General features: G+C 46.4%; 1 protein-coding gene across 13 annotated transcripts in view; it reads left to right on the forward strand.

Annotated features, from left to right (window-relative positions):
- Positions 1-26,795, forward strand: part of CHD2 (chromodomain helicase DNA binding protein 2) — an 89,650-nt gene that overhangs the window by 49,558 nt on the left and 13,297 nt on the right. For 12 of the 13 annotated variants that reach the window (XM_056500224.1, XM_056500225.1, XM_056500219.1 and 9 more), the window contains 24 exons: positions 2,143-2,229; positions 7,797-7,858; positions 9,179-9,301; positions 9,615-9,761; positions 10,599-10,732; positions 11,364-11,589; positions 12,282-12,382; positions 13,045-13,089; positions 13,236-13,411; positions 14,089-14,213; positions 14,824-15,040; positions 15,658-15,747; positions 16,631-16,821; positions 17,820-18,008; positions 18,503-18,665; positions 19,029-19,181; positions 19,631-19,702; positions 20,762-20,911; positions 21,489-21,637; positions 22,139-22,235; positions 22,976-23,068; positions 23,549-23,722; positions 24,609-24,784; positions 26,237-26,278. In XM_056500224.1, the coding sequence (XP_056356199.1) occupies positions 2,143-2,229; positions 7,797-7,858; positions 9,179-9,301; positions 9,615-9,761; positions 10,599-10,732; positions 11,364-11,589; positions 12,282-12,382; positions 13,045-13,089; positions 13,236-13,411; positions 14,089-14,213; positions 14,824-15,040; positions 15,658-15,747; positions 16,631-16,821; positions 17,820-18,008; positions 18,503-18,665; positions 19,029-19,181; positions 19,631-19,702; positions 20,762-20,911; positions 21,489-21,637; positions 22,139-22,235; positions 22,976-23,068; positions 23,549-23,722; positions 24,609-24,784; positions 26,237-26,278 (3,182 nt within the window). The remainder of the gene's footprint in view (positions 1-2,142; positions 2,230-7,796; positions 7,859-9,178; positions 9,302-9,614; positions 9,762-10,598; positions 10,733-11,363; positions 11,590-12,281; positions 12,383-13,044; positions 13,090-13,235; positions 13,412-14,088; positions 14,214-14,823; positions 15,041-15,657; positions 15,748-16,630; positions 16,822-17,819; positions 18,009-18,502; positions 18,666-19,028; positions 19,182-19,630; positions 19,703-20,761; positions 20,912-21,488; positions 21,638-22,138; positions 22,236-22,975; positions 23,069-23,548; positions 23,723-24,608; positions 24,785-26,236; positions 26,279-26,795) is intronic. The other variant, XM_056500227.1, reaches the window with a different exon arrangement.

Below are 26,795 nucleotides of genomic sequence, written 5' to 3' on the forward strand. Positions count from 1 at the left end.
TAGCTAGGTTTTCTTCCACTTGCTGTGCAGCAGGGAAGGGGATTGTAGGTGTCACTGTACATGGTGTCCCTCTGCACCCCTCAGGGCAGAAGCTGCACCTCAGGTACCTGCTTTACCTGAGGGATTGGAGGCACCTGAGTAACACAGGGCAGTGTGAGGTGAGAAAGAGGAGCCCAAATACCATTTGGAGACAGGAACTCAGTGAACTGAGTTTGCTTGGAAGGAGAAAATTCTGGTTAGGTCAGCTTGTTTGTTTGTTCTTGGTGTGTAATCTACCTGTTGTTCTTAGGCTTGTGGGTTGGACTGGGCACAGATTGCTCCCAAGAGTGGGTTTTATGGAGAAAGGTGCTAAGTGTATAAAAGGAGGAAGGACAGTGCTTCTAGCCTGTGCTTCCCATGGACCTGCCAGGGAGAAGTGAAGGATTTTGTTACCACCTTCTCCCTCCCACAAAGCTCAGGCTGCTGGCTTAGGTCGTGGCTAAATCCTGCAGTGAGCAGACTGGGAAGAGAGGATGAGTTTATAAAGGAGCTCTGGTAACACCATATTAAAATTTGTGTTATATTGTTGATAAGTGAGCACCAAATGCAGTCTTCTCTCCCTCTGAAGGATTCTAAGAGCATGTCCCTAACAATAAATGTTAACATAATCCTGTGAGGAAGTGCATCCATACACAGGGTGATAATTAGCATGGATGAAACATGAAAAGGTCAGGACACCCTCTAATAAGAAAGCCTCTCCCTTCCTTAATTGGTCTGTTAATGGATGTCTTCCTTAGCTAGTTCTAACCTAGACATGTTGATACCTCTTCCCCTTGAATAACCAATGCAATTAATTATTATATTATTGTTTATTTGGTATTTGTCTAGATACACCCATGAAGGCGAGGTTAATCTGTGTTAGGTGCTATTAAGATTTGTCATGGAAGTTGCTCCCACATTTAAAAGCCATGCCATTTAATAGATGAGAAGACCAGTTCTTCAAATGGTTTGGGAAGCATTAAATTTAAGAGTTTGCTCTTTAATGAGAATGTACCTCAGTACTTGCAGTCCCAACACATATACATTGTCACACTGTCCCTTATCCCATTAGTCCTTTCACAGAGGCAGAAAAATTGCTGGGCTGCAGCCTTGTATCCATCACCCTCTCAATCCCAATCACTGCTGCATCTGGCAGCATATTTTGATTTCCTTTTCCTGCCAGTGGTTTGCAGAGATATTTGAGGATTGGAGGGAGAGAGAATCAGAAGGAAATACATGTAGATGTAGACACCTAAGAGCTCTGCTGAGGGAGAGGGGGATTGCTGGTGTAGGAATTTAAGGGGCATGGTGGTCATTTGTGTCTGCCCTGTAACTCTTGTGTCCTGTGTCACCAACACAGCTCTGCATTCATCCCCCTCAGGGCATCCATTTTTGTGTCCCCTTCTCCTGCCCATCCACAAGAACAATTGCATGCTCTTATGCACAGTGTGTTGAACTGGTCAGGGTCTCATTTTACAGCAAAGAGCACAGCCATTCCCAGCAGTCACCTCTGCACATCCATGTGTTCTGTGCTGCCAAACCACATTCCCATCAGTGCATCTGGGAGAGGAACCAGCTGCCACTGCCTTGTCTTGCCAAAGGACAGGGTATCTTGCTCCATTTGCCATCCAGACTGAGCCACAGAATTCACCTTTGAAGCTGCAGCTGGCAGTGTCTCCAGCCAGCTGATGGGGTTTTTCACCAGGAAAGGAATTGTGCTGGAACCTGTTAGTGACAGAGAATTGCCCTGTTGAGTTGGTAGCTCTGTTCATTCCATGTCCAAGGTGTTGCCTCCATTCCTTTGGCACCAGTGCTGCAGAGGGCTGGTTACCCCAACACTCTGTCCTTCAGCCTCAGTGGGCTGGAGAGTGATTTGTGCCTCTGTGGAAAGATGGACCACTGTAAAGATAACACTGAGATAATCACATGCTGCTTTAGAGAGGCGTCCAATATCCCAAAATAATAATAATCTTTTTCAGCCAGTTTTTTTAAACTGTCCATCTACTGGTTGCTAACTCCCTAATGTTTTTTTGTTAATTTTTTTTAAGCCACCATCAAACTTCTCTAAAATGTCAAAAATAATTGGGGTGAAGCAGGCCTTCTGATGGTCTGTTTATTTTGCAGATGTGGGAAGAATATCCTGATGTTTATGGGGTTAGGAGGTCAAACCGAAGCAGACAAGAACCGTCACGATTTAATATAAAAGATGAGGTAAGGAAAAAAAAAAAGGATGAGGGATTACTGAACATATAAAACCAGCCAAACCCAAAGAGGAAAGGGAAGTCTCACCTGCAAACACAGAGTCTCAGCTTGCTGCATGGATGTTGGAGCTCACAGTTGAGGTCCCAGTCCTGCAGCTGGATCCTTGGCCTGAGACCCCTGGAGTGAGCAGGACACTGCGTGGGCTGAGATCTGCATGCACTGATCTGGTTGCTGGAGTGAGGCATAATGCAAGTCATGCTCTGCTGTAGGAACATCCTGGAGAGGAGTCTGTGTAATAAAAAAACGGCACCAAAATGCCACACAAATTCAACCAGGAATAAAGGAAAGTGTGCATAAACACCTCATAGCTACAAAAGAGTCATTGCTGCCCATCCTGGAATGGATCCCACTAATAAATGTGTTTGTGTGTGTGCAGCTTTATGACCCATCACTTTTCTGTGGTTGAATATTGAGGAGTCTTTTATGCTTCTGTTGAAGGTTACAGTGGTCAGAGCCTGGCAGCCAAACCTTCCAATTGTTCCTGTTTCAGAACACTGTTGGGTTTTTTTCTGAGATGTAGAAATTAGGTGCCGCCTTCATTTGCATCTGACAGGTTTTCTGTGTGGAGCATTTCATCTGCAGGTCTTGAGGAAGGTCAAATAGCTATAGCAGAGGAGAAAGAGAGCCAGAGAGAGGCATCTGTGGAGAACTTGGAGCTTGGGGCTGGGAATGTGAAGATAAGCAGCAGACTTTGAGCAGAGCAGGAGCTCAGTAACTCAGGCTGTTTGTGCTTCACCACCAGGATGTGCGTTTGGATGCTCGGGATGTCACACGCAGGTCTGCAGCTCCTTGCTCTGGTGCATTATTGCTGAGCCTTGGTGGCACCCCAGTGCCACCAGCTGCCCCCAGAGTCCTGTGCTGGCTGTCCCGCAGAGCAGGGGTCAGGAAGGGGCTCAGGGTGCGCCATTGGCGTAGCTTTTGTTCTCCTTTTCAAGTTGGCAGAGGCTGGGCTGGCTGGCTGCCCCTCTGTGCATGCACTGTGCCAGCGACCTCACACCCACCCCAGAGCTCTGCTGCACATTCCCCTGCCCTCTTAAGGGCCCAGGTAAGTCCCTTCTTTTTTTGTTTTACAATATTACGTGGTTTTGCAAATGTTGTTTTCTCTTCCAATATCTTTATTTCCTACTACTTAAGGTAAAATTAAAAAAAAAAAACCAAACAATTAAAATCTGAGATGCAAAAACTTTGCTATACCACAAAATATTGTAAAAAACAACAAAAAAAAAAACCCTAAAGGTCCTCCAAATGACCCCCACTGCAACTTCTGTGAAACAGCAGAAATTAAAAAAATTGGAGCACCCCCTCTTTCCTTTTTCCCCAAAGCAACACCGACTGGTCCCCACAGGGCAACTCCCATCTGCAGCAGAGTCTGATGGAGGGTGTGACCTGTCAGGAGCACAGTGCTGGGGCCTCGCAGAGAGCAGGAGGAGATGGAAGGGCTTGCTCTTAGAAGGCACCAAGAGAGAGGAAATAGCATAGCTCAAGCCTTGCTGCTGCTGGAGGGGGCAGAAACACAGGGCACGTCTGAAGATGCTTTTTGCCTTCGCAGCGTTAATCCTGTCGCCAGTGACCTGCACCTCTCCTTGCTGCTTGGGGCTTCCAGCACAGTGTCTGGGGGCTTCTAATTGCCTTCTTCCCTAATGCTTCTGTGCAGATGAGCAAAGAGCATCGTGCAGGCAGCGTGGCAGGCTCAGACCAGAGCAAGGATGACTCACCTGCGTGGGGGAGATGGCGCAGGGGCGGAGCTGATTCAGGATTTGGGGCCCTGCTCTATCACTGCGTCCTCTCAGAGCAGCACTCAGGGGAGGGTTATTTGTGTCTTAGGAATGGTTACCTTCTGGGGGTTTCTGGGCTCCTTGTGTAGGTGTCTGAGGTGCGAGCAGGGAGGGTGATAGCTCATGATCAATACCCAGGCGTGGGCTGAGCCATCGGGGAAGCAAAAGTGCAGCTTTGCATAGGAGCACAGATCTGCTCACAGGCCCACAGCTGTCTCCAGGAACTAGAGAACGTGTGAGGTTTTTAGTAAAAACACAACTTCCCCAGGCATTTTCTTTGCAGTTAATTAATCAGCTTCAGGTTTCAGCCAGGGGATGTGAGGCATGCAGAACCAGGTGTCTTTCAGAGTATTTAAACTGGTTAAATTTAATCAATTTAAATACTCTGAAATGGGGGAGATTTAGGTTAGATATATAAAGGAAATTCTTCCCTATGAAGGTGGTGGGGCCCTGGCACAAGGTGCCCAGAGCAGCTGTGGCTATCCCATCCTGGAAGTGTCCAAGGCCAGGTTGGATGGGGCTCTGAGCAACCTGGGATAGTGGAATGTGTCCCTGCCCATGGCAGCAGGTTGGAACTGGCTGATCTTTAAGGTCCCTTCCAACCCAAATCATTTTATCATTCTATCATTCTGTGATTCTGGGGCAGTTGAGATATAAATGTGCCCCAATCAGACCCAATATTTTTTCTATAAAAAGAACAGTTTCAGATTGAAATTGGTGACAAATGTCAGTGTATTTTTTCTGCCAGAGAGAGGCCAGAAGTCACGCACCAGTGTGTTCTAAAAATACAGCTGGTTTTCTTGTTGGAAAAAAGAATCTGCTCATTTGCATTTTGGTCAGTGCTTTGCCTCATGTATTTGCTGAAAATTCAAACACTACTGGAAAGAGAAGTTCAGCAGACATAAAACTAACCTGGTGAGCTGAGATTCTCCTGCTTTTCTGGTGCACTAGAGTTTGGCCTCTGTTAAGCCTGAAAAGAGCAAGTCCTCACTTTGACTTTAGTCTGAAATACTTTTGGCTCTGTTTAAGCAAGTCATTATCTCTCCTGATGTGAGCTCCAGAGGCTCATCTGGACCTCCTCTCCAATAGCCTGGAATCTCCAATTCTCCTGGCCTGGGCTAGTGGCAAGGACACTCGTGGAGAATCTGTAGGAGCAGAACTTTGAATTGCTCTGCTTGGTGCTACATGTGCGGCATCATTATGTTTGTTCAGTGTTGCTCCACAGCAAAATACAGTGCAATTAATCTAATAAAAGTGTATGCACTTTATATGTTGGGAGAGGGAAAGAATTGATGGGAGGAGTCAGTGAGGTGTGGAGAGGGAAGGCTGATCCCTTTAGCTGGAGATGAGGAAGTTGTAAGAGGCCAGATCCTAGTCCAGCTGGAAGGAGTGGTGCAGGAATAAGTTGGGCACATTTTGATAAGGGGAATTCAGGGTTGTCTTTTCCCTTGGCCACAGCAGCAGCATTCCAGCAGGGCAGCCTGAGCACTTGGGCTCTGGAGTGAGCAGCATGACCCCAGCATCTCATCTGGGCTGACAAAATTCCCACTGGGACTGGGGATGGACTTTGCCAGTCTAGCTTGTGTCATTTGAGGAGGTGACATTATTAAAATTCAATTTGCTTGTGATTTCCCAACCAGTCTGTTCAGATGCTGGTGGTGGGCAGACAGAGTCTCAGGTGCACACTCTGGACCTGGCATACCCTGGCACACTCTGTCTGTCCTCTCTGCTTCCTAAAACAGGGAATTTACCACCAGGAGACACAGGGATGGGGAGGAGAGGCTGAGGAGCTGCAGCACAGTGCTTCCCAGCCCTCCATCCTGGGATGGGGAGGATGTGGGAGCACAAGGCAGGCACATGACAGGCTGGGGACTGCCCATGTCAGGGGAGGTAGGGCTGGGCTTGACACACATCCAAAACAGACAAGGCTGTCTTTGAAAATGTAAGAGAAGGCGGCTGAGCTGCAGTCACAAGTTGCATTTTTCAAGGTGGAAGAGGGAAGGAAAGTCGGGTCATTTAGAGATTGTCATCAGCTTTATAGAGACAGTGGCAGAGCAGGGGGAGAGTACAGGCATTAAGAAAATGGACACCAGAAACTTGGAAAAGGGGATTTTGGCACAGAAGTGGAGTTAACTTCAAAGAGCTAAAGGTTGTATTTGGTTTTCTCCCAGTGTGATCTCTGACGCAGAGCAGAAGAGAAATCCACCTCTCTTTACTTGTGGCTTGCCAAAAAAGACAGCAAGAGTAAATGTGCACTGAGGGGCAGCTGTTCAAATCATGCCCAATTGGAATGGAAAAGCTTCAGAAATGCATAAGACATTAAAAGAGAAAACTGAGGAATTGTAAATTTTGTGTGTCAGAACTGAAATCTGGGGAATGCTTGGCTTGTGGTGCAAGGGTGGGTAGGGCTCTCCATGGTGTTATCCAGGCACTTGCTTCCTGGTTGGTAAATGAGATAGGGATTTCCTGCAGGGCTGTGAAACAGGTGGATGGACACGTGTTTGTAGTGGGATATGGTGCAAAAGGTGTTATTGTGCCACATGCAAATCTGACACCAAATCCAGGAAAGCTCATGGTCAGACGTGGCATCCAGTATTTTAGTGGATTTTAGTGGCTACACCGATGGAAGTGAGCCAGGAGTTTCTGTGGGTGGAAGGAAAGGTGGAAAATGGGAATGAAGGATGCATGTTGCACCATTTCACAAGGTCCTTGTGTGCACAGCTGTGTGAGCTCTGTCCAGAAGGGCAGGGGGGAGTGTCAGGGGATGCAAACTGTGGCACCCATGATGATGGACAGACAGTGCCAAAGCTGAATGCTGTGGCAAAGAGCAGCTAGAAGTGGAAGATTTCCAGTAAGTGTGTGGAGCAAGCAATCTTGGAGGCAACCTCTGTCATTTTAATACTTCTTCAGAAATCTCACATGGGTTTCTTCAGTTTTGTCCCTGCCTATTTGTGTTTTCTGGGGGAGGCTGAGGAGAAGTCATGTTATCTGTGTGGTGATCTGTTTTCATGGGTGACTAGTTTTTATGAAAATGGGGCTCTGTGCAAGCAGCATAAAGAGATGGTTTTAGCTATCTTGGTTGTGGGAATTCACGATGCCCACTTTTAAAATAGTACAGCAAGTAGTTAGAATAGCTCTAGATATATTTAGCCAGAGAGACTTCACTGGTGGAGACTGTAGGACTAGGAGGAAGGAAGGCAGCAGGACACAGCTCTGACCCAATAAGGTCTTTGGTGACTTGCTATGGGAGGAAAAAACCAACAGCAAGACAAGGACACTTTTGATGAGAATATTGCCTTTTTATGACAATATTTTTTATTTCACTCCTTGTAGGAAGTTCATGCAATGAAGGCAGAGATCATAATGCATTTGTGGGGATAAATTCAGTGTGTTTGCAATCCCTGGGGTGTTGCACACACTGCAGCTCTGCCTGGCCACTGCTGCCATGGTGTCTGTTGGGCACTGGGGGTTGGTGCTGAGGGGTGGATGGGTCCTGAGCTCAGGGACTTCAAGATAGGTGATGTTGTAGAGTTCTCCAGGCTTCCTGCAGAGTTTTTTTCTTCACACTGAGAGCAGAGCAGCAGGACTGAGGTGGCTGTGCTGGTGCTCTGCACCAAAGTGTCCTTCAGGCTGCAGGGAAAGGACTCCAGCTCAACCCATGAGCACATGTTTCATTTGCATCCTTGAGGAGCCAGTCCACAGTGAAGCCTACAACTTGATTTTCTTTCTTTTCAATTAAAGGCAAGTAGTGAATCTGAAAATGAGAGCCCAAAAAGAAGACGCCAGAAGCAGTTGAAAAGAAAGTAAGTTTCCAAGGGAAGGGTTTTGAGTGGTGATGCTTTGGTTTATGTCTCAGAACAGCAGTGCATTGGATTGTTTGGTAGGAGCTGTCAACATGATGAGCTTGTAAAATAAGTACTTTAATAATACATTGGATTACTAAAATTGAAGTATGAATATGAATATGAGTCTATAGATGGATGCAATTTTCCAACTTTTGTCTGTTTTTTCCTGCTGTGCCTTTGATGAAATCTGAATGAGTCAGGTTCACTTTCTGTTGTCAGTCTTTCACTTTTCCATCAAGTTAATGATTCTCCTTCAGAGATATTTAAAACAGTTTAATCCCTTCTCCTCCCACCTTTCTGATTAACTGAGAATAAAATGCCAAATTTTTATCCTTTTTTATTTTTTATAACCCTCTGTTAAAACAAAAGAACTTCCTTAAAGAATGCTTTGGATGTCTAAGCACCATAACTTGAGTTCACTTGCAGTAATATTTTACTGCCTTTTCCCATCTAGGAAGTACCTTCTAGTTTTTGCAAGCACCAAAGTGAAGTAGGGAGCTATGAGCTGCCTGATGGAGAAAATCTAAACAGATTTTCTAAAATCTAAATCTAATCTAAAATCTAAACGTGATCCTGCTTGCTTTCTCCTGCATCTTGTCTTTTAACTCTCCACTTAGTTGTACCCATCAGTGCAGGAGGGAAGGTGACAAAGCACAGGGAGGAGTGTAAGGACAATGATCCTCATGGAACCTCCATGTCCTCTTGGAGAGAGGAGGGGCTCCTCCAAAAGGCATTTTGGAGCTGCAGCTTTGTTCCTAGCTGCCCCCAGAGAACGTGCTTCCTTCCACTAATGGTACAGTGTGACTTGGCTTCACACTTAGAAACTTCAATTGGCAGGAGAATTTTGATGGCAGAAGACTCGTTCCATTTTCTGGTCTCCAAGGAGCCCATGTAACTGTGCACATTGTGGCTCATGCTCTGTAACACTGAGCACTTCTCTTCAGATCCTTCCAGCCCATCTCAAAAATGCAGAAAAAAAATCATCAGTCAAAGCCCTTGCCCACCCAGGTTTGAGCAGTACAGCTCTGCCACCAGCACATGTGGTGGAAGCTGCTCTCAATCAAGGCAATCCTGCCACTGTGTAAACAAAATCCAGGTGACTGAGACCCCCATCCTAAAAGCAGAGAATCACAACACAACATCCCCTCTGCATCGCACTGAACAACCAAGGATACTGTTTTGAACTTTTTTCCTGTAATTATGGCCCTGATGGTTTGTTCAGCCAAGTATTTGTGTAGAAATATCATGGCCCTTCATGACCTACATTTCTGACTGCAGAATTAAATGGAAAAGAGAGATCTCTGCTGGAGAAGAGGATGAAGATGGAGGGGAGCAAGGCACCAGTGGAGAGAGCGAGCCTGAACCGAAGAAAATTAAAGCAAGAAGACCTGTCCAAAGGAGGTAAGGAGTGGTTGGTTCAGTCTCTTTCTGCCTGTGCTGTGTGGAGAGGCAATCCCTATTTGTCACTAATGAATGTATTTTTCCTGCAGTATTACTGCATATTTGTTTATGACCTAGTAAACCTAGGGCCTAGTTACTCCCTCACCTCCCCATCTCATGCTCCAGTGAGCACTGGAGTGGTTTCCATGATAGTTAGAGCAGGTTAAATCCCTTAGGAGTCTAATATCTGAGATTCGTGCTTCCCTAAAGACTTACTAAAGTGGATACTTGCACAAACCATGCTGTATTATGGCTTTATTAACTCTTATTTTAGAACAGTGGCTAAAACTGGTGTTAAAAAGCCCCACAAAATCCAGCGTGGGAAGAGGAAGAAACCAGACTCGTCTGAAGATGACGATGATGACGAAGACGATGAGACCCCCAAGAGACAAACTCGGCGAAGAGCAGCCAAAAATGTCAGGTGTGAGGAAGTGTGGGGCTGCCTGGGGGTGAGAGCTGGGTGGGGAAGGGGGCACTGGGTGCCCTGACTCCCTGTGTGGTCCTGCAAGGACCTGTGGCTGAGGTGTGGCTCTTTTGACAGGTTCCTGCTGAGCACACCCGGGGCTTGCCTCATTCTGCCACCTGGGAAGGAGGGAATGTTTACCAGTCCCTCTTAGAGAAACGTGAGGAGGTTTGCATAATATTTATAAAGCACTCTCAGATGAGATTAATAATTGCAAATAATAGGTGAAAATGAGCAAAAGGGAGCAGCTGTGCTGGACTGGACCAGTTGTCTTAGTCAGTGCGTTGAGCCAGGATGAAGGTAAAGCTTTATCCATTCCCCAGTATACCTTCTCACCTTTTGGGCAGTCCCAATAGGAGACTTGCAAAGAGCCATCCAAATGATATTTTGTGGTAGTTAAACATCCATCAAAGATGAGAAGTGCAGTTCCTAGGGCAATATAAGCACCCAGGCAGACTTTTGATGCTCTGCAACCTCCATGGAATAATCTTTCCATCAATAATGGAGACTTTCTCTGTTATGGCCTTGCTTCTGCTGCAGGGATTGTTCCACCTTATAAATCATCTGATGTTGGCCATGGTCAGAGAAACTATACAGTCAAGATAGAGGATTAGTGATAAACTGTAGCTATCTTGGGGAAAATACTGAATGGATGACTTAAGACATCTGTGTGCTGAATGTGCACTGAACCACAGATAAATGCTGGAGAAGATGCTCCAGTCTGAGCCTTTCTCTGTGTTGGTGTGCTGGGAAGAGTCAAGGGTTTTATATCAGTTTGGTTTTGATCTTACCCAGCTACAAAGAGGATGACGATTTTGAGACGGATTCTGATGACCTGATAGAGATGACTGGGGAAGGAGCTGATGAACAGCAAGACAACAGTGAAACTATTGAGAAAGTCTTGGACATCAGGCTTGGAAAGAAGGGAGGTGCGTGGTTCTGGAAGAAGCTTTTATTCCTGACGGCAATCGTGTGCGCTCTCTTGAGCTGGTGCAAGCTTTTGCAGCTTTAAAGTGGGGCCAGTGCTTTTCATCTTTTCCTCTATGCCTCTTATTTACATCTTGTAATATGTAATAGCTTTTGTAACATATAATATTTAAAATCCTAGTATCTCTATAGTTTATGTGTTTGGCAGCTTTTATTTAGCTTGCACATATTTTAAAGATGCAGACGTGGTTCTGCAATTCCTGCTTTTCTCTGCTGTGAAATACAAAACAGATCTAAGAGAGTCAGTTTTCATAGTCCCATTGACAAAGCCATAATGAAAATAAAGCCAATGTTTTCTTCTCAAAGCCTTACAGAAGTGTTTTTGTAAAACTGAATGGTTGTGAACACTTTCAAGAGGCCTTTGAATTATACTTATAGAAAAGCTACTTATGACAGATTTAAAAAGCTTCTGTTGTACGGGAAACTTTTGTGTGCCTGCCTTATAGGGTTGCAGAATCTTTTGGATGTTCTTTGTGCTGCCACAAAGCATGTATTAGAAGAGTAGCTTTCTGCTGTAAAGCAGCTGATGTGCATGGTTGATAAGGAGGTACCAAATGCTGGTTTCTCCTGCAGCCATCGGAGCTTCCACCACCGTGTACGTGACCGAGGCCAACGGCAACCCCAGCGCCGACTTCGACCCCGAGAAGGACGAGGGGGAAGTGCAGTACCTGATCAAATGGAAGGGCTGGTCCTACATCCACAGCACCTGGGAGAGCGAGGAGTCCTTGCAGCAGCAGAAAGTGAAGGGCCTGAAAAAGCTGGAAAACTTCAAGAAAAAAGAGGAGGAGATCAAGCAGTGGTAGGCTTCACTTCAAGCAGTGATTTGGCCTTGGGCAAATTGTTTTTAGCCAGAGGTTTGAGGAGTGATGGCTGAAAATGTTTGATTTCTTCTTACAAAGTCTGTTTCACGTGCACTCTGGTCTCCCTTTGCCTGCTGAGGAGCATCCCCCCACACAGAAATGATATCTGTGGTGTGGATGGCTGGAAAATGGAGGGGACAAGGCATGAAATCCACACTATTGCCACTTCCTAGGCTTAATAATTGGGAAGGCTGATGACAAATAAATGGTCAGGAGGTGCTGTGACCCTTGTTAATTATGGGCATCTCTGTGTGGCAAGTTTTTGTATTAGTTTATGTCCAGCTTCTCCAGGATCTATTAGGGGAGCTACAGTGTGTTTCCAAAGTGCTAAAGCTGGAGTAGCAGCTTCCATCCCTGTTTGGTTCCTGTTTAAAGACTGATTCTTGCATTAGAATAAGGCAGTATTTAACAGGGAGATAATCTGAACGTCCATGACATTTGCTTCTAAGCAATAATTTGTAATTTTAGGAAATTTAAGAAATGTCATAAAACAATAATTTGCCCCTGTGACTTGTCTAAATGACAGAACCCCATAGGAAAGTAGATTTTCTATATACAACATTCATAAACACTATGACAGAAGCATTACAATGTTTTTGTATTGTTTTGTTTTGAATTATTTTGCATCTAGGCTGGGCAAGGTATCACCTGAAGATGTGGAATATTTCAACTGCCAACAAGAGCTGGCTTCAGAGCTGAACAAACAGTATCAAATAGTGGAGAGGGTAATTGGTAAGTGGAGCCACAACTTTGGTAAAAGGGTGAAGTAGAAATGGGAACTTTATTCCATATAACAGCAGAATGAGTGTGCAGCTCTCTCTTCTTCCCTGTCCTCCAGTGTCCCTGAAGAAAACCCCATGGTGTTTACTGTATTTCATTGTGTGAAATTTAGGAATTTGGACAGTAGAAATATAGGTTTATAGATTTGTATTTACAAGCAAAATCAGTGACTTTCCTTGCCTGGAGTACAGGGTGACACACTAGTTTCCAACGGGTTGCTTAAATTGTTGCTACTGAAGTTCTTTGTCTTTGAAGTTCTTTGGATGCAAGATGTTTGTTCCCAAAGCAGCAGCATGGGCCTGGCTTTTGTGAGGTCCACTTTCTGTGGTGTGGTTGAGGATGTGGTTAGGCTGCAAGGCAGCTCGGGGTGAGATTTTCATGATTAATTAATAAAAGTAAAACCAGAACTAACTGAGCACTTTGGTAATATCACAGTCACATCAGTCAGAGGTGCCAGCACCCAGTTGCTTTGGGAATTGGCTTGGAGAGCTGCTTGACCTATTTCCAGTACAATTCCTGTAAAAACGTGGGTGTGATGCAGTGATTGCCTGCCCTGCTCCCTCTGCTGGCTGCCAGCATTCCAACCCTCCCTTCCCTTCTCTCTCCAAACACAGCTGTGAAGACCAGCAAGTCTGCCACGGGACATTCAGATTTCCCAGGTAAAGGAACATCTTTTTGATCTCTGTACACTTTTCCTATGAGCCAAGACCTGTCTTGTGGCTGTCAGGGCAGTTCAGCCTGTGAGCTGTGGTTCAGCTGCTCAACCACAGGTGCTGAGCTTTGGGTTTTTTTGCATATTTTACAGCAAACAGTCGCAAAACATCCTCAAACGACCCTGAATACCTGTGTAAGTGGATGGGGCTGCCCTATGCTGAGTGCAGCTGGGAAGATGAGGCTCTGATCAGCAAGAAATTTCAGCACTGCATTGACAGCTTCAACAGCCGTAACAACTCCAAGACGATTCCCACCCGGGACTGCAAGGTTTGCTGGCTTCTCTCCTCTCTTTGATGGGTTCCTCCAGGCTGGGGGAAGATGCAAGCAGTGGGAACACAAAATTTTGTCAGGATAAATGTCAGAGAATATTCTCCCATCCTCCCACCTGCATTTGAAGGGTTGTTTGCTGTTCTTGTATTGCATTTCAAGGAGGGACCTGAACCCTTTGAGTTTCATTTACTCTTTGCACAGTGAGAACTTTATGTCCCCCTGGGGAGTGGGAGGCTTAATTAATCCTTGAAAAGTGCTTCCTCCTCAGAAGGAGCAGCAGCAGCTTTAATATCAGTTGGATGAAAAAACAGCACACCTGGGAAAAGAGGAAGGCTGTAAGATGCTGATACAATGAAAGAGAGGGACAGAAATAATGGGAGAAAAGCCAAAAGAGGACAAAGGAGGAAGTGGAGCTTGCTCCAACTCCTGTGTATTTTGTGCAGCTTACTACACTCCTGGGGATCTCAGAGCCCTGATCATAAACCAGAGGGCAGCAGGCAAATCACAAGAAATGCAGACACTGCACTGGCTGGGAAAATATGGATGGACTTGAACCAGTGAAGAGATAGACACTCTTTGCTGAATTCATAGACTTCATTGCTGAATATTCAGCCTTTGAGCCCCTGAGAGTTCTGCCCCTCTCTGCAGAGGGCTGATGGCAGCATGTGTTTCAGGTGCTGAAGCAGAGGCCGAGGTTTGTTGCCCTGAAGAAGCAGCCGCCCTACATCGGCGGGGAGAACCTGGAGCTGCGGGATTACCAGCTGGAGGGCCTCAACTGGCTCGCTCACTCCTGGTGCAAGTATGTGCTCAGCCTGGGGGGCCATTCTGTGGCTCTTTTGTGCCAGAAGGACTTGGCACTCCTCCTTTTCAAGTGAGGTCTTTACCCACCCTCCTTCTGCAGCTTGGAGGATTTCAGATGTTGTTATGCCCAGCTGCATTGCAGACTCTGCAAGCAGGAACTACCTAAAGCATGAACTTAGGAAACCCTGTGTGAAAACAAAAGGAATTTGCCTGTCTGGGCCTGTTCACATGATGAATTTGGCTGTTGTGTGAGCCTGGTACATATCAGCCTTAGATTTCCATTGACTTAATGGGAAAAAGTGGTTTCTGGCTCAGTGTGCTTATATACTCATGAAGTCTTTGAGAGATGTCCTTCTAAAATCAGGCCACTGACTCCCTCTGCCTTTGCCTGTTTTCCTCCAGTTTGGAGTCATCATAGTTAATTTTTGCACATTATTGTTCCATGTTCAGTCTGGCTGTCCCTGGCATCCACTTGGAAGTGTTCAAATAACTGTTTTTGCACTGCCCCTCTCTGTCCCTGTGGTGGATTGCTGTTCATGGGGAGCACAGTAAATGAGCAGCAGCAGAAACACGCACTCAGCATTTTTATTTCTTCTCCTCTTTCTCAGGAACAACAGCGTGATCCTGGCTGATGAAATGGGGCTGGGCAAGACAATTCAGACAATTTCATTCCTGTCCTACCTGTTCCATCAGCACCAGCTCTATGGCCCTTTCCTGGTGGTCGTGCCCCTGTCCACCCTCACCTCCTGGCAGAGGGAGTTTGAAGTGTGGGCCCCTGAGATAAACGTGGTGGTTTACATTGGAGACCTCATGAGCAGGAACATGGTGTGTAATCAGAGAGCAAAGGGTGAGGGCTCAGGGAGAGGCACTGGGTGCAAGCTTGTGTGTGATGTGTGTGACACACAGTCAGCTGGAGGGGCTGGGGGGTAGTGCTGGCAGCACTGCAGGCAGCTGGAGCTGGTGTAACTGGGTGTGTGGCTGTAACTCCCTGCTGCAGGGAATCTTCTGCTTGATTTTGCTTCTTGGAGTGAGTGCAGGAGTACTGGCTTCTCTCAGGGTCTGGGAGCCAGTACTGATCTGGACTGAAACATGCAGTGAGAAGTCCAGCAGTGTAAAAGTGCTTGTCTGCAGTGTTTGCAACTATTCAGACAATGGAACACACAAGTGTTGGGACTCTAGTGGTGTCCACAGTGAGGTGATGTGTCCATTAATGTCACAACAGCAAGTTAACCTTATCTTGTTACCTGTGCAAGGGCACTTGAACCATGTGTGCTCTAAAACAAACTGTTCCTTGGGCACCTTGAGCTCCTCAAATGGCACCTTGGAACAGCAGGGGTTTGGACTTGGTTGGAGTCTCTGGCTTACAGCTGCACTAAAATACAATTGTTAGCTCTTTCCTTTTGATACCATGTGTTCAGGTTAACTTTTGTCTCCCCTGACAGATCCGTGAATATGAGTGGATCCATTCTCAGTCTAAAAGACTGAAATTCAATGCACTTATCACAACGTACGAGATCCTCCTGAAGGATAAGGTGAGCAATGGTCCAAGAATGTTTTTACTTAGACTTCCTCTCATTTTCAAAGGGGAAAGCCAGTTCTCAGCTAGTGGGTTTCACCTCTTCCCTCTGTGGTGATGGAGAGCTACAGCCACTATTTGCTTTTCCTTCCCAATAATGCAAGCAAATGTGGGAATGTGGGACACATTTTTCAGTGTCTTCACTCCGTACTGCACAAGTAGCACAAGTAGTTGTGCTACTCTTTTTACATGTAAGACATCTGGCAGGATCCAGCAGTATCTGTATTTTTACCTGGTTTAATTTAGGCTTGTTAAGAGGATGAAACATTACACTGAACCTCTAGCCAAAGTGTTAACTTTACATTTTTATATCTACAAGAAATCTGTCTGCTTAGGAAATATTCATCGGCCCTGTCGGTGTATCAGTGCATCCTAGCAGAAAACAGAAAGCTTAAAAAAAGAAAAAAAATATTTAAATCCAAAATTTTGGATTACCTGAACTTTTTAGACTTGTTCATCTGCTCTCCTATTCTTGCTCCCATGGGACTAGTGCTACCCAGGGCCCCAAGGGCATGGAGAAAGAGGGGAATAAAGAGTTGGGGAAGGACTGTGCTCTCTGGGTAAAGCAAAGGAGGATTAGGAGGTGAGCACTTGCTGCAGGACTATTGAAATAGAGCAGGAGTGTTGTACAGCATGGCTAATTTTCACTTTTCCTTTCTGGGAAGGCACCCTGGTCCCCAAATTTTGTTGGCAAGAAGATCCTGCGGGGGTCCAGGTGCAGGGACACAGCACACCCTGCAGAGCTCCCTGCCCTTGGACAGAGCCCCTTGGGCAAGGTGGTGGGGCCAGTCTGACCCAGCCCCTCCTCAGCCCCTGTGTTTTTTCCCTTTTTCCCCCAGACTGTTCTGGGAAGCATTAACTGGGCCTTTCTGGGCGTGGACGAAGCCCACCGGTTGAAGAATGACGACTCCTTGCTGTACAAAACGTTGATTGATTTCAAGTCCAACCACAGGCTGCTGATCACTGGCACGCCACTTCAAAACTCACTCAAGGAGCTCTGGTCCCTGCTGCACTTCATCATGCCAGAGAAGTGAGTCTCCTTTTGGGCCTTCCCAGAAATGTCTCTGTCCATTCTTGCCTGTTAAATGGGCTCAAGGGAGTGCAGAATGGCAGAAATCCCTGAATTAAATCCCTGAATTAAATCCCTGAAATAAACTCAGTGGTGGGACAGCAATGATAGGAGGACAGACATTAGTGGGGAAAATCAATGGTTAAATAAGTAGCATAAGGAGTATTTCTGGCAGCAAACTGAATGGGAAAACCTGATACATGCCTTACATGTCTTACATGTCTTCCAGCCATCTCTAAAAAGCTGAACTTGTTTTAAGCAATCATTTCAGCCATTTCCAGTACTCTGTGCTTCAGGCACCTCTGCCAACCATTTCATGGCAGCTCTGGGGCTGCTGTCTGGCTGATTGTGTGTCCACAGTGTAACAAATGTTTTGTTTTCTTTAAAATAAAATGAGCTATGGGCATCTCTAAGGCTAAAGCAGGCATGCCCCAAAACTCACTCAAATTATGTTTGAATGCAAGAAGAGCTGTCCCCCAGATTCCTTTTGTTGGATCACAGAAAGAGTGAAGGAGAGGCTTGGGGTCTCCCAAGTGGAGGGGAGCAGATCTCCACATTTCAAAGGAGCTGTCAGATGAAGCAGCAATCCCAAAAAAGCCCTCAGAGCTGCATAAAACAGGCCAGTTGTCAAAGCCGTGCCTGGGGGAGGCACTGAGAAAAGTTCAGAAACTGCTGCCAGGTAAATGCCAACAGAGTAAAATAGTGGGAAACTTGGAATTTTGGGCCAGTGTGGAGCTCAAGTGTAAGATGTTAGGAAAGTGTCTAAGCCCAGAGATCTAGCTTTGCCACCAGTCTGTTCAGTTAACCAGAGCAGAGTGAATCTGTTATCTCCCACTGTTTCCATTAAACTGCTGGTCTCCTGTCTTGTGCTGCAGCAGGAGTGTGCCCAGTAAGTGCTGTTTGGTGAAATAAGACAAGAGGTATTCTGACTCCTCCCTTCTCCTCCTTTCTGTTGCCAGGTTTGAGTTCTGGGAGGACTTTGAGGAGGATCATGGTAAAGGTAGAGAGAATGGCTACCAGAGTCTTCACAAAGTCCTGGAGCCGTTTCTGCTGCGCAGAGTGAAGAAGGATGTGGAGAAATCTTTGCCAGCCAAAGTGGAGCAGATCCTCCGGGTGGAAATGTCTGCTCTGCAGAAGCAGTATTACAAGTGAGTCACTGAAGAAGCTACTGGGAGTGCCAGTGGAAAAGGGCACATCTTTCTGTGGGCCTTGGAACTTGGTGTTCCAGTATTCTGTGCATACTGTGGCCTTCAGAGTGCAATGTGACACCATCACCTGTAGTACTGGGAGCTTCCCAGAAGGAATATGAGGTAGGGTAGTTGATATCTTTCCTTCTGGAAGATATTTTTGTAGAGTCATACAGTTCAACTGGGCAGTTTTGCAAGACAGATGTTATGTCTTTTCTGGAGGAGTGACAGTATGCACAAAGTTGGGATGCTGTTCAATATTAAACTGTGATAATATCAATAGGAAAGCCAGGTCAGGGCTTTTAGAGAGGAAAGAGCATCCTGTAAGAGAAATAAGGAGAGATGGTGGGAGGGAAGTAAACTGATGCTGAATGAGCTGTTCCTGAAGGTTTTGTTCCTCCAAGACTCTGCTCTGCACCAAGTAATGATCTAGACTTTAATTTTCCTGCCTGCAGGTGGATTTTGACAAGAAACTACAAAGCTCTTTCAAAGGGAACAAGGGGAAGCACATCTGGTTTCCTGAATATTGTGATGGAATTGAAAAAGTGCTGCAACCATTGCTACCTTATCAAACCTCCTGAGGAAAATGAGAGAGAGAATGGCCTTGAGACTCTGCAGGTGAGTATCCTTGGTCACCACCTTTTTTCCTTAAATTTCATTCTTTTGTCCTTGCAACAAAATAATTGGTGAAGCTTTAGCTCCTGTGGCTTCTTCCTTAAAAATATTTCTCACAGCTAAGCCATTTGAACCCCCCAGCCCTCCAGTTCCACTGTAGGCAACATTTGCCTTCTAATGCAGGAGTTGTGGGCAGTGTAAGATCTGTCTTGTGTGATTCATAGTGTGTGTGGGCTCTGCTGGGTAAATCCAGATGATTAGATTAGAGATGTACAAGAGATGAATGACCCCAAAAGGAGCAGCTCTGTGCATGTCTCTGTGTGATGTACACAAGGGTAAGATTGGAAATGATGGTTATTTCTTCAGTCTTTGATCAGGAGCAGTGGAAAGCTGATTCTCTTGGACAAGCTGCTGACCAGGCTGCGGGAGAGAGGCAACAGAGTGCTGATCTTCTCCCAGATGGTGAGGATGCTGGACATCTTGGCAGAGTACCTGACTATCAAACACTACCCTTTTCAGGTGAGAAACATCAGCATGGAAAACAGTGGGATTCCCTTGAAAGTGTGGGAAAAAGTGGAGGGAGCTTGAGGAGTGGGAGTCACTGAGTTCCCCAGAGATTGGTGGCTGGGATTACAGCTGGAGGGCGTCCCCTCATTTCAGTGTGGCCCCAGCTCTGCAAAACTGCTCTGGCAGGGCCCTGCTTTGGGCAGTGCCACGTGGTAAGCCCTGAGGACAGTGACACAGGGAGGCTGGCCAGGCTGTAACGGGAGCTGCGGTGTCACCCGCTGCGTGCCTGCTCCGAGCATCCCCAGCCCTTGTGACACAGCGCAGCCACCTGTAATTGGCGGCTATTTTTAACGATGGCACGGGCAGGCAGCACAGGGGGCTGCAGGGCAGGCAGCACTGGGTGCAGCAGCCCCTCAGGCTCTCCAGCTGCTGAGTTTGATCGCTGCTGTTGGTTTTTGCAGCGCTTGGACGGCTCCATCAAGGGCGAGATCCGGAAGCAGGCGCTGGATCACTTCAACGCCGACGGCTCCGAGGTACTGTCCTGGGCACGGGGCTGTGACTGCCACTGGGGACTTGGCAGCTCAGTGCTTTCTGCAGGGTACTTCTAAAGACACAGATGTGGCTGGTTTTGCCATACTGCTTGTTTTAAATCTCTCTCATCCAAGGAGCAGGGCTGCAGGTCACGTTTCCAGAAAGTCCTGAAGATGCTGGGAAGAGGCAAAATTTAGCAATTCTTTCCCTATTGTTCTGGAGAATGAGATGGTTGCTGAGTGGTTCCAGTCTGAAGCTGGTTTTGAATATGAAATGACAGAGGCAAAAGAAGGATTTTAGGTGTTGGCAGGCAGTGGAGTCTGGTGCTGGAGGTGAAAGTCTCCAGTGTAATAGGAGAGGGCATCTGAAGCCTCTCATCTGGGCTTGCTGACTCACAGTGACTGGTGCAAGACACTTGTTTTTGTGTCAGTCAGCCCAGCTGTGAGAAATACCTTTCCTCATTCTAGAAGCCTGGGCTTGGAGCAGAATTCTTGGCTCACACAGGAATTGTGAGAGATTGTGGCTGTAGGAAAGTTAACAAGAGGAAGTGTGAGGGGGGAAGGAGCAAGAATGACCATAGAACCTGCCCTTTTCCCTGTCCTGAGGACATCCATAGGGGCTCAGGCATCTTGGCTTTAACCTGGCACAGTCTGTTCATTGCTGATCTCACTCCTAACAGGATTCAGGCAACAAAAAGGAGGTGTTTGCCTGCTGCCTTTGTAGGAGTCAGGTGGGCAATGTGGTCTGACCTTCAGAAGTGAGTCCAAGGTGCCCTTGCCTTGAGCTGCTTGCTTGATTCATATTGATATTGATTCATGCCTGGAGTAGCACATCCTTCACTTGGACCACCACTGCCTCACCCTGGGTCTGGGCTTAAAGTGCTGCTCAGCCTGAATGAGCAGAGTTTATGGGAAGGAAATCCTTTCTCTGCTTTAAGAAGAATAAGTGCAACAGAGCCTTCCCTCCATTTCCTTCTACAGCTTTTAAGTCACCATTGCTATTTTATGCCCACAGTTACAAGCTGGTTAACTCATGGATGCTTTTTATTTTTTCATTCCCAGGACTTCTGTTTCTTGTTGTCAACACGAGCTGGAGGGCTGGGAATTAATTTGGCCTCTGCTGATACTGTTGTTATCTTTGACTCGGACTGGAACCCCCAGAATGATCTTCAGGCTCAGGCCCGAGCTCATCGGATTGGGCAAAAGAAGCAGGTCAGAGGAGCTGCCTGGTGCATCTAAGCATCCTCTCACCTCCCCACAGCTTCTGAAAACATGGGCTTTTTGTCCAAGTCCTTGCTCCAGAGAGTGCTGCCCAAGGGATTCCCATTTAAAAAGTAGGAGACAAAAAACCAGCCTAGATTTGCCAGGTGCCAAGTCTTTCTATTGGTTTTTAGCAAACCCAGAACTCAACCTGTGGCTCTGCACTTCTCAGCCTAGTCCTAGTGGACTCTGTTCTTTCTTGCCCTGAAAAATATGAAAAGTAGAACATCTACCTTTATTGGGGGTTATTAGATATATAAAAGCTAGTTTAATGCTTGTTTGAATTTAGGGTGATTGTTTCAGAAGATTTTTACTCTGTGCTTAGGCACACTATAGGATCTGGGTTAACCATCCTTATTTTAGCTGGATCTCCTGAGATACAGAGAGAATGTGCTTGTTTTTCTTCTGGAATAGCACATCTGTACATGAAGAGACAGTGTCAGCAGCCCAATGAAAACAGCTGAGGGATGCATTGCAGTATCAGCAGAGCCTGTCCAGGAAATAGCTGTGCTCTCTTTTTGCCTCTCAGGTGAATATTTACCGCCTGGTCACAAAGGGGACAGTGGAGGAAGAGATCATTGAGAGAGCCAAGAAGAAGATGGTGCTGGATCATTTGGTCATCCAGCGTATGGACACCACTGGCCGGACTGTGCTGGACAACAACTCTGGGAGATCCAAGTATGTGTCTGTGTCAGCAATGTCTGGAACTTGTGGCATAACCAGCTTTGCCTGCTGGCATTTCCCAGTATTTATTTGATAGGGTACAGGGCAGAAGGCTAATAAATAATGGCAGTTTCCACTGATTTGGCTTTTGCAGCTATTAAATTGGACACATAGGATAAAGATGATCAGAAATCTAAAACTAGTTTTAGGGCACTACTTGTTTTTGTTTCTGTCTTCCACCCAGAGTTCATCTGGTCTGAGGGAACCTGGCTGTGGAACAGCTGCATTTTGGCAGTGACCTCAGATTGTCTTCATTTTCCCCAGTAGATGGAGGTGGTTCCCATTGGAGTCTTTGTCTGTGCTAGAGCAGGAAAAAGATTAATAACAAAGCTTTTTATAGTGCTGGGTAGAAAATTCATTCCTTGCTTCAATTAGGAAAAGCTTTGGTATGGTTTTGTTCTATAGCAGTTCTGACTGAACAGCTCAATACACCTTTTCCTTCTCTTGTTCTTGCAGCTCAAATCCCTTCAACAAGGAGGAGCTGACAGCTATTTTGAAGTTTGGAGCTGAAGATCTTTTCAAGGAGCTTGAAGGGGAAGAGTCAGAGCCTCAGGTAGTTTGAGATTGAAATCACATAGCAGTCTGTAGGTCTGCAAGAGGGACTGTGTGGTTGCTTCTGCCTTGTTATTGCCCTGTGCATGAGGGCAGGTTGGTGAACTGGACATGTGGGAGTCTGGAGAAGCTGAAAGCAGAATCTGGAACTGGGGGATCATGGGCTGAGGAGAGCCTTGTTTTTGGGGATTAAATAGTAGTGGTCACCCAGGGACCATTGCCTTGCTTACCAAAGCAAATCCCTTGCCTCCTGAGGATTATTAGCTAGTGACAGCACAGCCTGCTGAAGGCTCCTCTCCCTGCCTCTTCTGAGCACTTTTCAGCATCCTCTTTTGGTGGTTCTGAGCGAGGCAGGAGTCAGCACAGTGCAGTGAACAGCTCGCTCTCTCCTGCCTCACTGCAACATTGCTTGACAGTTTAGCATGGAGTGTTTTGACCAATTCTCTTAATGGCCCAAGCAGCAGAGCTTCTCCCCAGGGAAACAGTCAACAGTTCATGCATCTCACTGCCTGGAAATATTCCCCGCAGTTCAGCCTTGATGGTCCTTTCCTTCTGTTCTGTCACCTTATTTGTACTTTGTTTTACCACTTGAGACAGTTCATCCCTGCCCTCTGGGATGGCACCCTGCAGATATTTGCACTTTATTTAGCTCATATCAGCACACGAGTCTGTTCTCAAAGCCTCTTACTCCCCACTGTGCCTGGCACCCTCACTTTATCCCTCCTTGTCCCCGGCTGGCAGGAGATGGACATCGATGAGATTCTGCGTCTGGCCGAAACACGGGAGAATGAGGTGTCCACCAGTGCCACGGACGAGCTGCTCTCACAGTTCAAGGTAGGGACCCCCAGGCTCTGCACTGGGGTGTGGGACTGTGGCTCCCCACACCCTGCCACGGTGGTGAGGTCAGCAACAGGCAGGAACACCTCAGGGAGATCACAGAATCACAGAATGGTTTGGGTCGGGAGGGAACTTAAAGATCATCCAGTTCTAACCTCCCTGATGTAGGTATTAATTTAATTTCAATAAAGTGGTTTTGAAGGCTGTGAATAAAATGCAGAATTTACCAAATTTGGAAACAAACCCAATAATTTACAAATACTCAGCAGTACTTCTTAAGCTGCACGTACTTCCTCAAAAGCTGTTAGTCCAAAGACGAGGCAAGGAGCCAGGAATGCAGTGACATAGGGATCAATTATGAAGGAGTTATGGAAGTGTTGGCAGAATTCCTATGGAGAAGGAGTTGAGGCTTAGCAGACAGCTCTGGGGTGTTCCTGCCAGGGGAGGGAATTGCTAAAACTCCTTTGCTTGTAAAAGGTTGCCAACTTTGCAACCATGGAAGAGGAAGAGACAGAGCTGGATGAGCGGTCCCAGAAGGACTGGGATGATATCATTCCAGAAGAGCAGAGGAAAAAGGTGGAAGAGGAAGAAAGGCAGAAAGAATTGGAGGAAATCTACATGCTGCCTCGAATCCGGAGCTCAACTAAAAAGGTACAGCCCATCTTGAGGGGATGAGAGGCTGGAGGAGAGAGCTGGCAAAGAGAATGCTCAGGGGAAGCTTCCTTGCCATCTGAGCATCTTTCCCTCCTCCGAAGTTGGTTGGGAATAAAGCACAGAGGTAGCACAGTGACCTCTTGTTGGCACTGTGCATTGGGCCAGTGGTTTGGGGTGCAGCGTGAGGGCCCAGACTGGACTTGGTGTGACTCATCCCACCTTAGCAGACAAAATACAAAGGATCTGTAGTGACCACAAAGCAAAGTATCCAATTGTACTGGATTTTGCCATTTTTTGGCTGTCTCTTTTCCTTGGGCTCTCTAGCTCCCTGGGTGGCTCTTGCCTAAACCTGGATCCTGAGGAGCAAAAGAGATGGTGTGTTCCCAGGTTCTTCTTTAGGTAATGGGATCTACCCCAATCCAAAAGAAAGCTGACTGCAATGATGCTCTGCTGGGACTTTAGGGGTTAGAGCTCTTCTCTGGGGTGAGCTGGGGAAAAACATTGATGTGAAAAACACAGAGGATAATTCATCTTGGATGAATCCAGATTAATTTCTGAGGTGTCCTGGTTTTCAAAACAGTCTAAAGGTCTGTGGCACAAACCCATGGAAATCAATATTTTAACATCTCATAGTAGATCAAAATGCAATTGTGAAATTGGTGGCTATAAAATCAGGATGACCACTACAGCCTCAGCCAGCTGGGAACTGCAGGGGTGTGCAGCTGCTCTGGGCTGGTGACATGGGCCCCTGCATCTTCAGGAGTGGATGCTCAGCTGTTTTACAGTCCATTAAATAGTGCCAGTGCACAGAGGGACAGAAAAGGTTGTTGGCTGATTAGATGAGCAGTTGCTAACTGTAGTGCTGTTTCTCTGGTACGTGCAGGCTCAGACAAATGACAGTGAATCTGATGCAGAGACCAAGAGAAGGCTTCAGAGGTCATCTGGGTCAGAGAGCGAGACCGACGACACCGACGACGAGAAGAGACCGAAGCGCCGGGGACGCCCTCGCAGTGTCAGAAAGGACACTGTGGAGGGATTTACTGATGCTGAAATCAGGAGGTCAGTGCTGGGCACAAGAGACAGGTCAGAAAACAAATATAGAAATCCCATGCAGGTGGAGAAAATCCCAGATTAGTCCAGGACGTGTTCACCTGTAAGCACATCAGTGGTTAGGCAGAGCTGGTTCTCTGGCACAGCTTCTGCACCTTTATATAATTCAGTTTGATCCCAGCTGATGACCTCAACATTCAGGTCAGTGCAGAATGGACTGGATTGTCTTTAGTCAGGTTTCAGTGAAGCTGGTACCTTCCTGGAATTAATCTGTGCTGTAACTGCCCTTTGTGGGCCAAGTGGATCGAGGTAATGCCATGTAACATGTGAGGTCTTAGGTGCCATGAGCTGCAGAGCTGGAGAAGCCAAGGGCTCTGACCTTCCTGACATTTTTCTGGCAGTCATCCTGCTGATGTAAGCCCTCAGTGAAAGGCTGGCTCTGACAAAATGACCTCATGAGGAGCACTGGTCCTGTTGGTCTGAGTGGTTGTGTGTCAGTCTCTGATGTCAGCTGGGGACTGAATTTCAGAACATTGTTTTCTTCTCCTATCTTGTAATTCTTGAGTCTTTCCCAGAGATCTTTGTCTTGCAGCTCTATCCAGATGTTCAGCCAAAGATGGAAGAGAGGGAGTTATGAGTTTTCCTTAACTCTTTCTATCTCTGAGCTGCTATATTTTTAAGCAGGAGATACCAGAGTTTTTGGGCTATCATAGCTGCCCCATAACCATCTTGAAACCATGGAGCAGGAAGGACATGTTACAATATGCAATACAACAGCCATTTAGGTTATTGTGATGTAGCAGAAAGTGGCTGAAAGAATAAAAAATGAAAAAAAGAAGGCAAAGAATTAACAAATTTTAAAAATAACCTGTAGTTGTAGCCGTTGTGTCTACTCCCAGCTCAAGGCAATGTTTGATTGCAGCAACTCTTGCCCTAAAGTTGTGTTAGCCACAGCAGGGATTTTCACAATAAAAATAAGACATGAAAATAAATAGCAAACCTCATCTGCAAACCTCTGTGATCGATTGACCACATTTGGCTCTTCTGTGATGGGTTGCTACATTTACAGCCCAAGCTTTAAAATTACTAATGACATTGATTTAATGCCTCTTTTCTTCCTGGAAAAATGAAGTTAATAATTACCAACATGGTGTAAGCCAATGCTTTCTTTTTTTTTTTTTTTCCCTACAGTTACCACTCTTCTCTTTTTTTTTCCCCTCATCTGTCAAACACTCAGCATTCATAATAATGTTGTATTCTTCTTCAGCCAAGGTCACAAAACTCTTTGTGGGGTTTAATGGATGAGGCTTCCCAATGCTGAGGGATGCTGAGCTGATCAGTGGGGAATGCAAGGGTGATAATGTGACAGGCTGTAATTAATATATTCAAGCATATTTCTGATATTGAACCTACTTTTTATGGCAGTTAATTTAGTTTTTTTAATATTTTTTTTCTCCTTAGGTTTATCAAGGCTTACAAGAAGTTTGGATTGCCTCTTGAACGGTGAGTCCCAGCCTGGCCCTGCTCCAGAGGGGAATTGTGGAGGCACATTGTGCTTGTGAGCACAGCCAGGCACACACTGCTCTGGGTGTTTGACACAACCTCCACTGACAGCACCAGCCCTTCTGCCCTGCCATCAGACCCCAAGCACTGCTGTGCAGTCCCTGGTGTCTGTGTTGATGGGTACTGATGAATGCTGGCTAAAAACCAGCTGGAGCAGTCGTGGCATGGGCTGTGACACAGCAGTGTCCTGCTGGCACAGTCTGCCCCTTGGGGCATTGCCACTCTGCCCAGAAAGGAGAGGGAGCAGCTGTCAGAGCAGAAAATGCTACCCAGAATGCTTGCCAAGCTTCTCTGTGCACGTCAGCCTCAGGGCTGAATTTGGAGCATCTTTCCATCCTCTATCCCTCCTGAAGGGAATCAAAGAGAGGCACAGTCCTGAAATGTGGATCTGCAGAGCCCTGGCCCTGTGCTGGCTCTGGAAAGGTCTCAGGGCTGAGGCAGAGTTCCCTGAATGTAT

Source organism: Oenanthe melanoleuca, chromosome 10 (genome assembly GCF_029582105.1).
Source record: "Oenanthe melanoleuca isolate GR-GAL-2019-014 chromosome 10, OMel1.0, whole genome shotgun sequence".
Classification (NCBI taxonomy): domain Eukaryota; kingdom Metazoa; phylum Chordata; class Aves; order Passeriformes; family Muscicapidae; genus Oenanthe; species Oenanthe melanoleuca.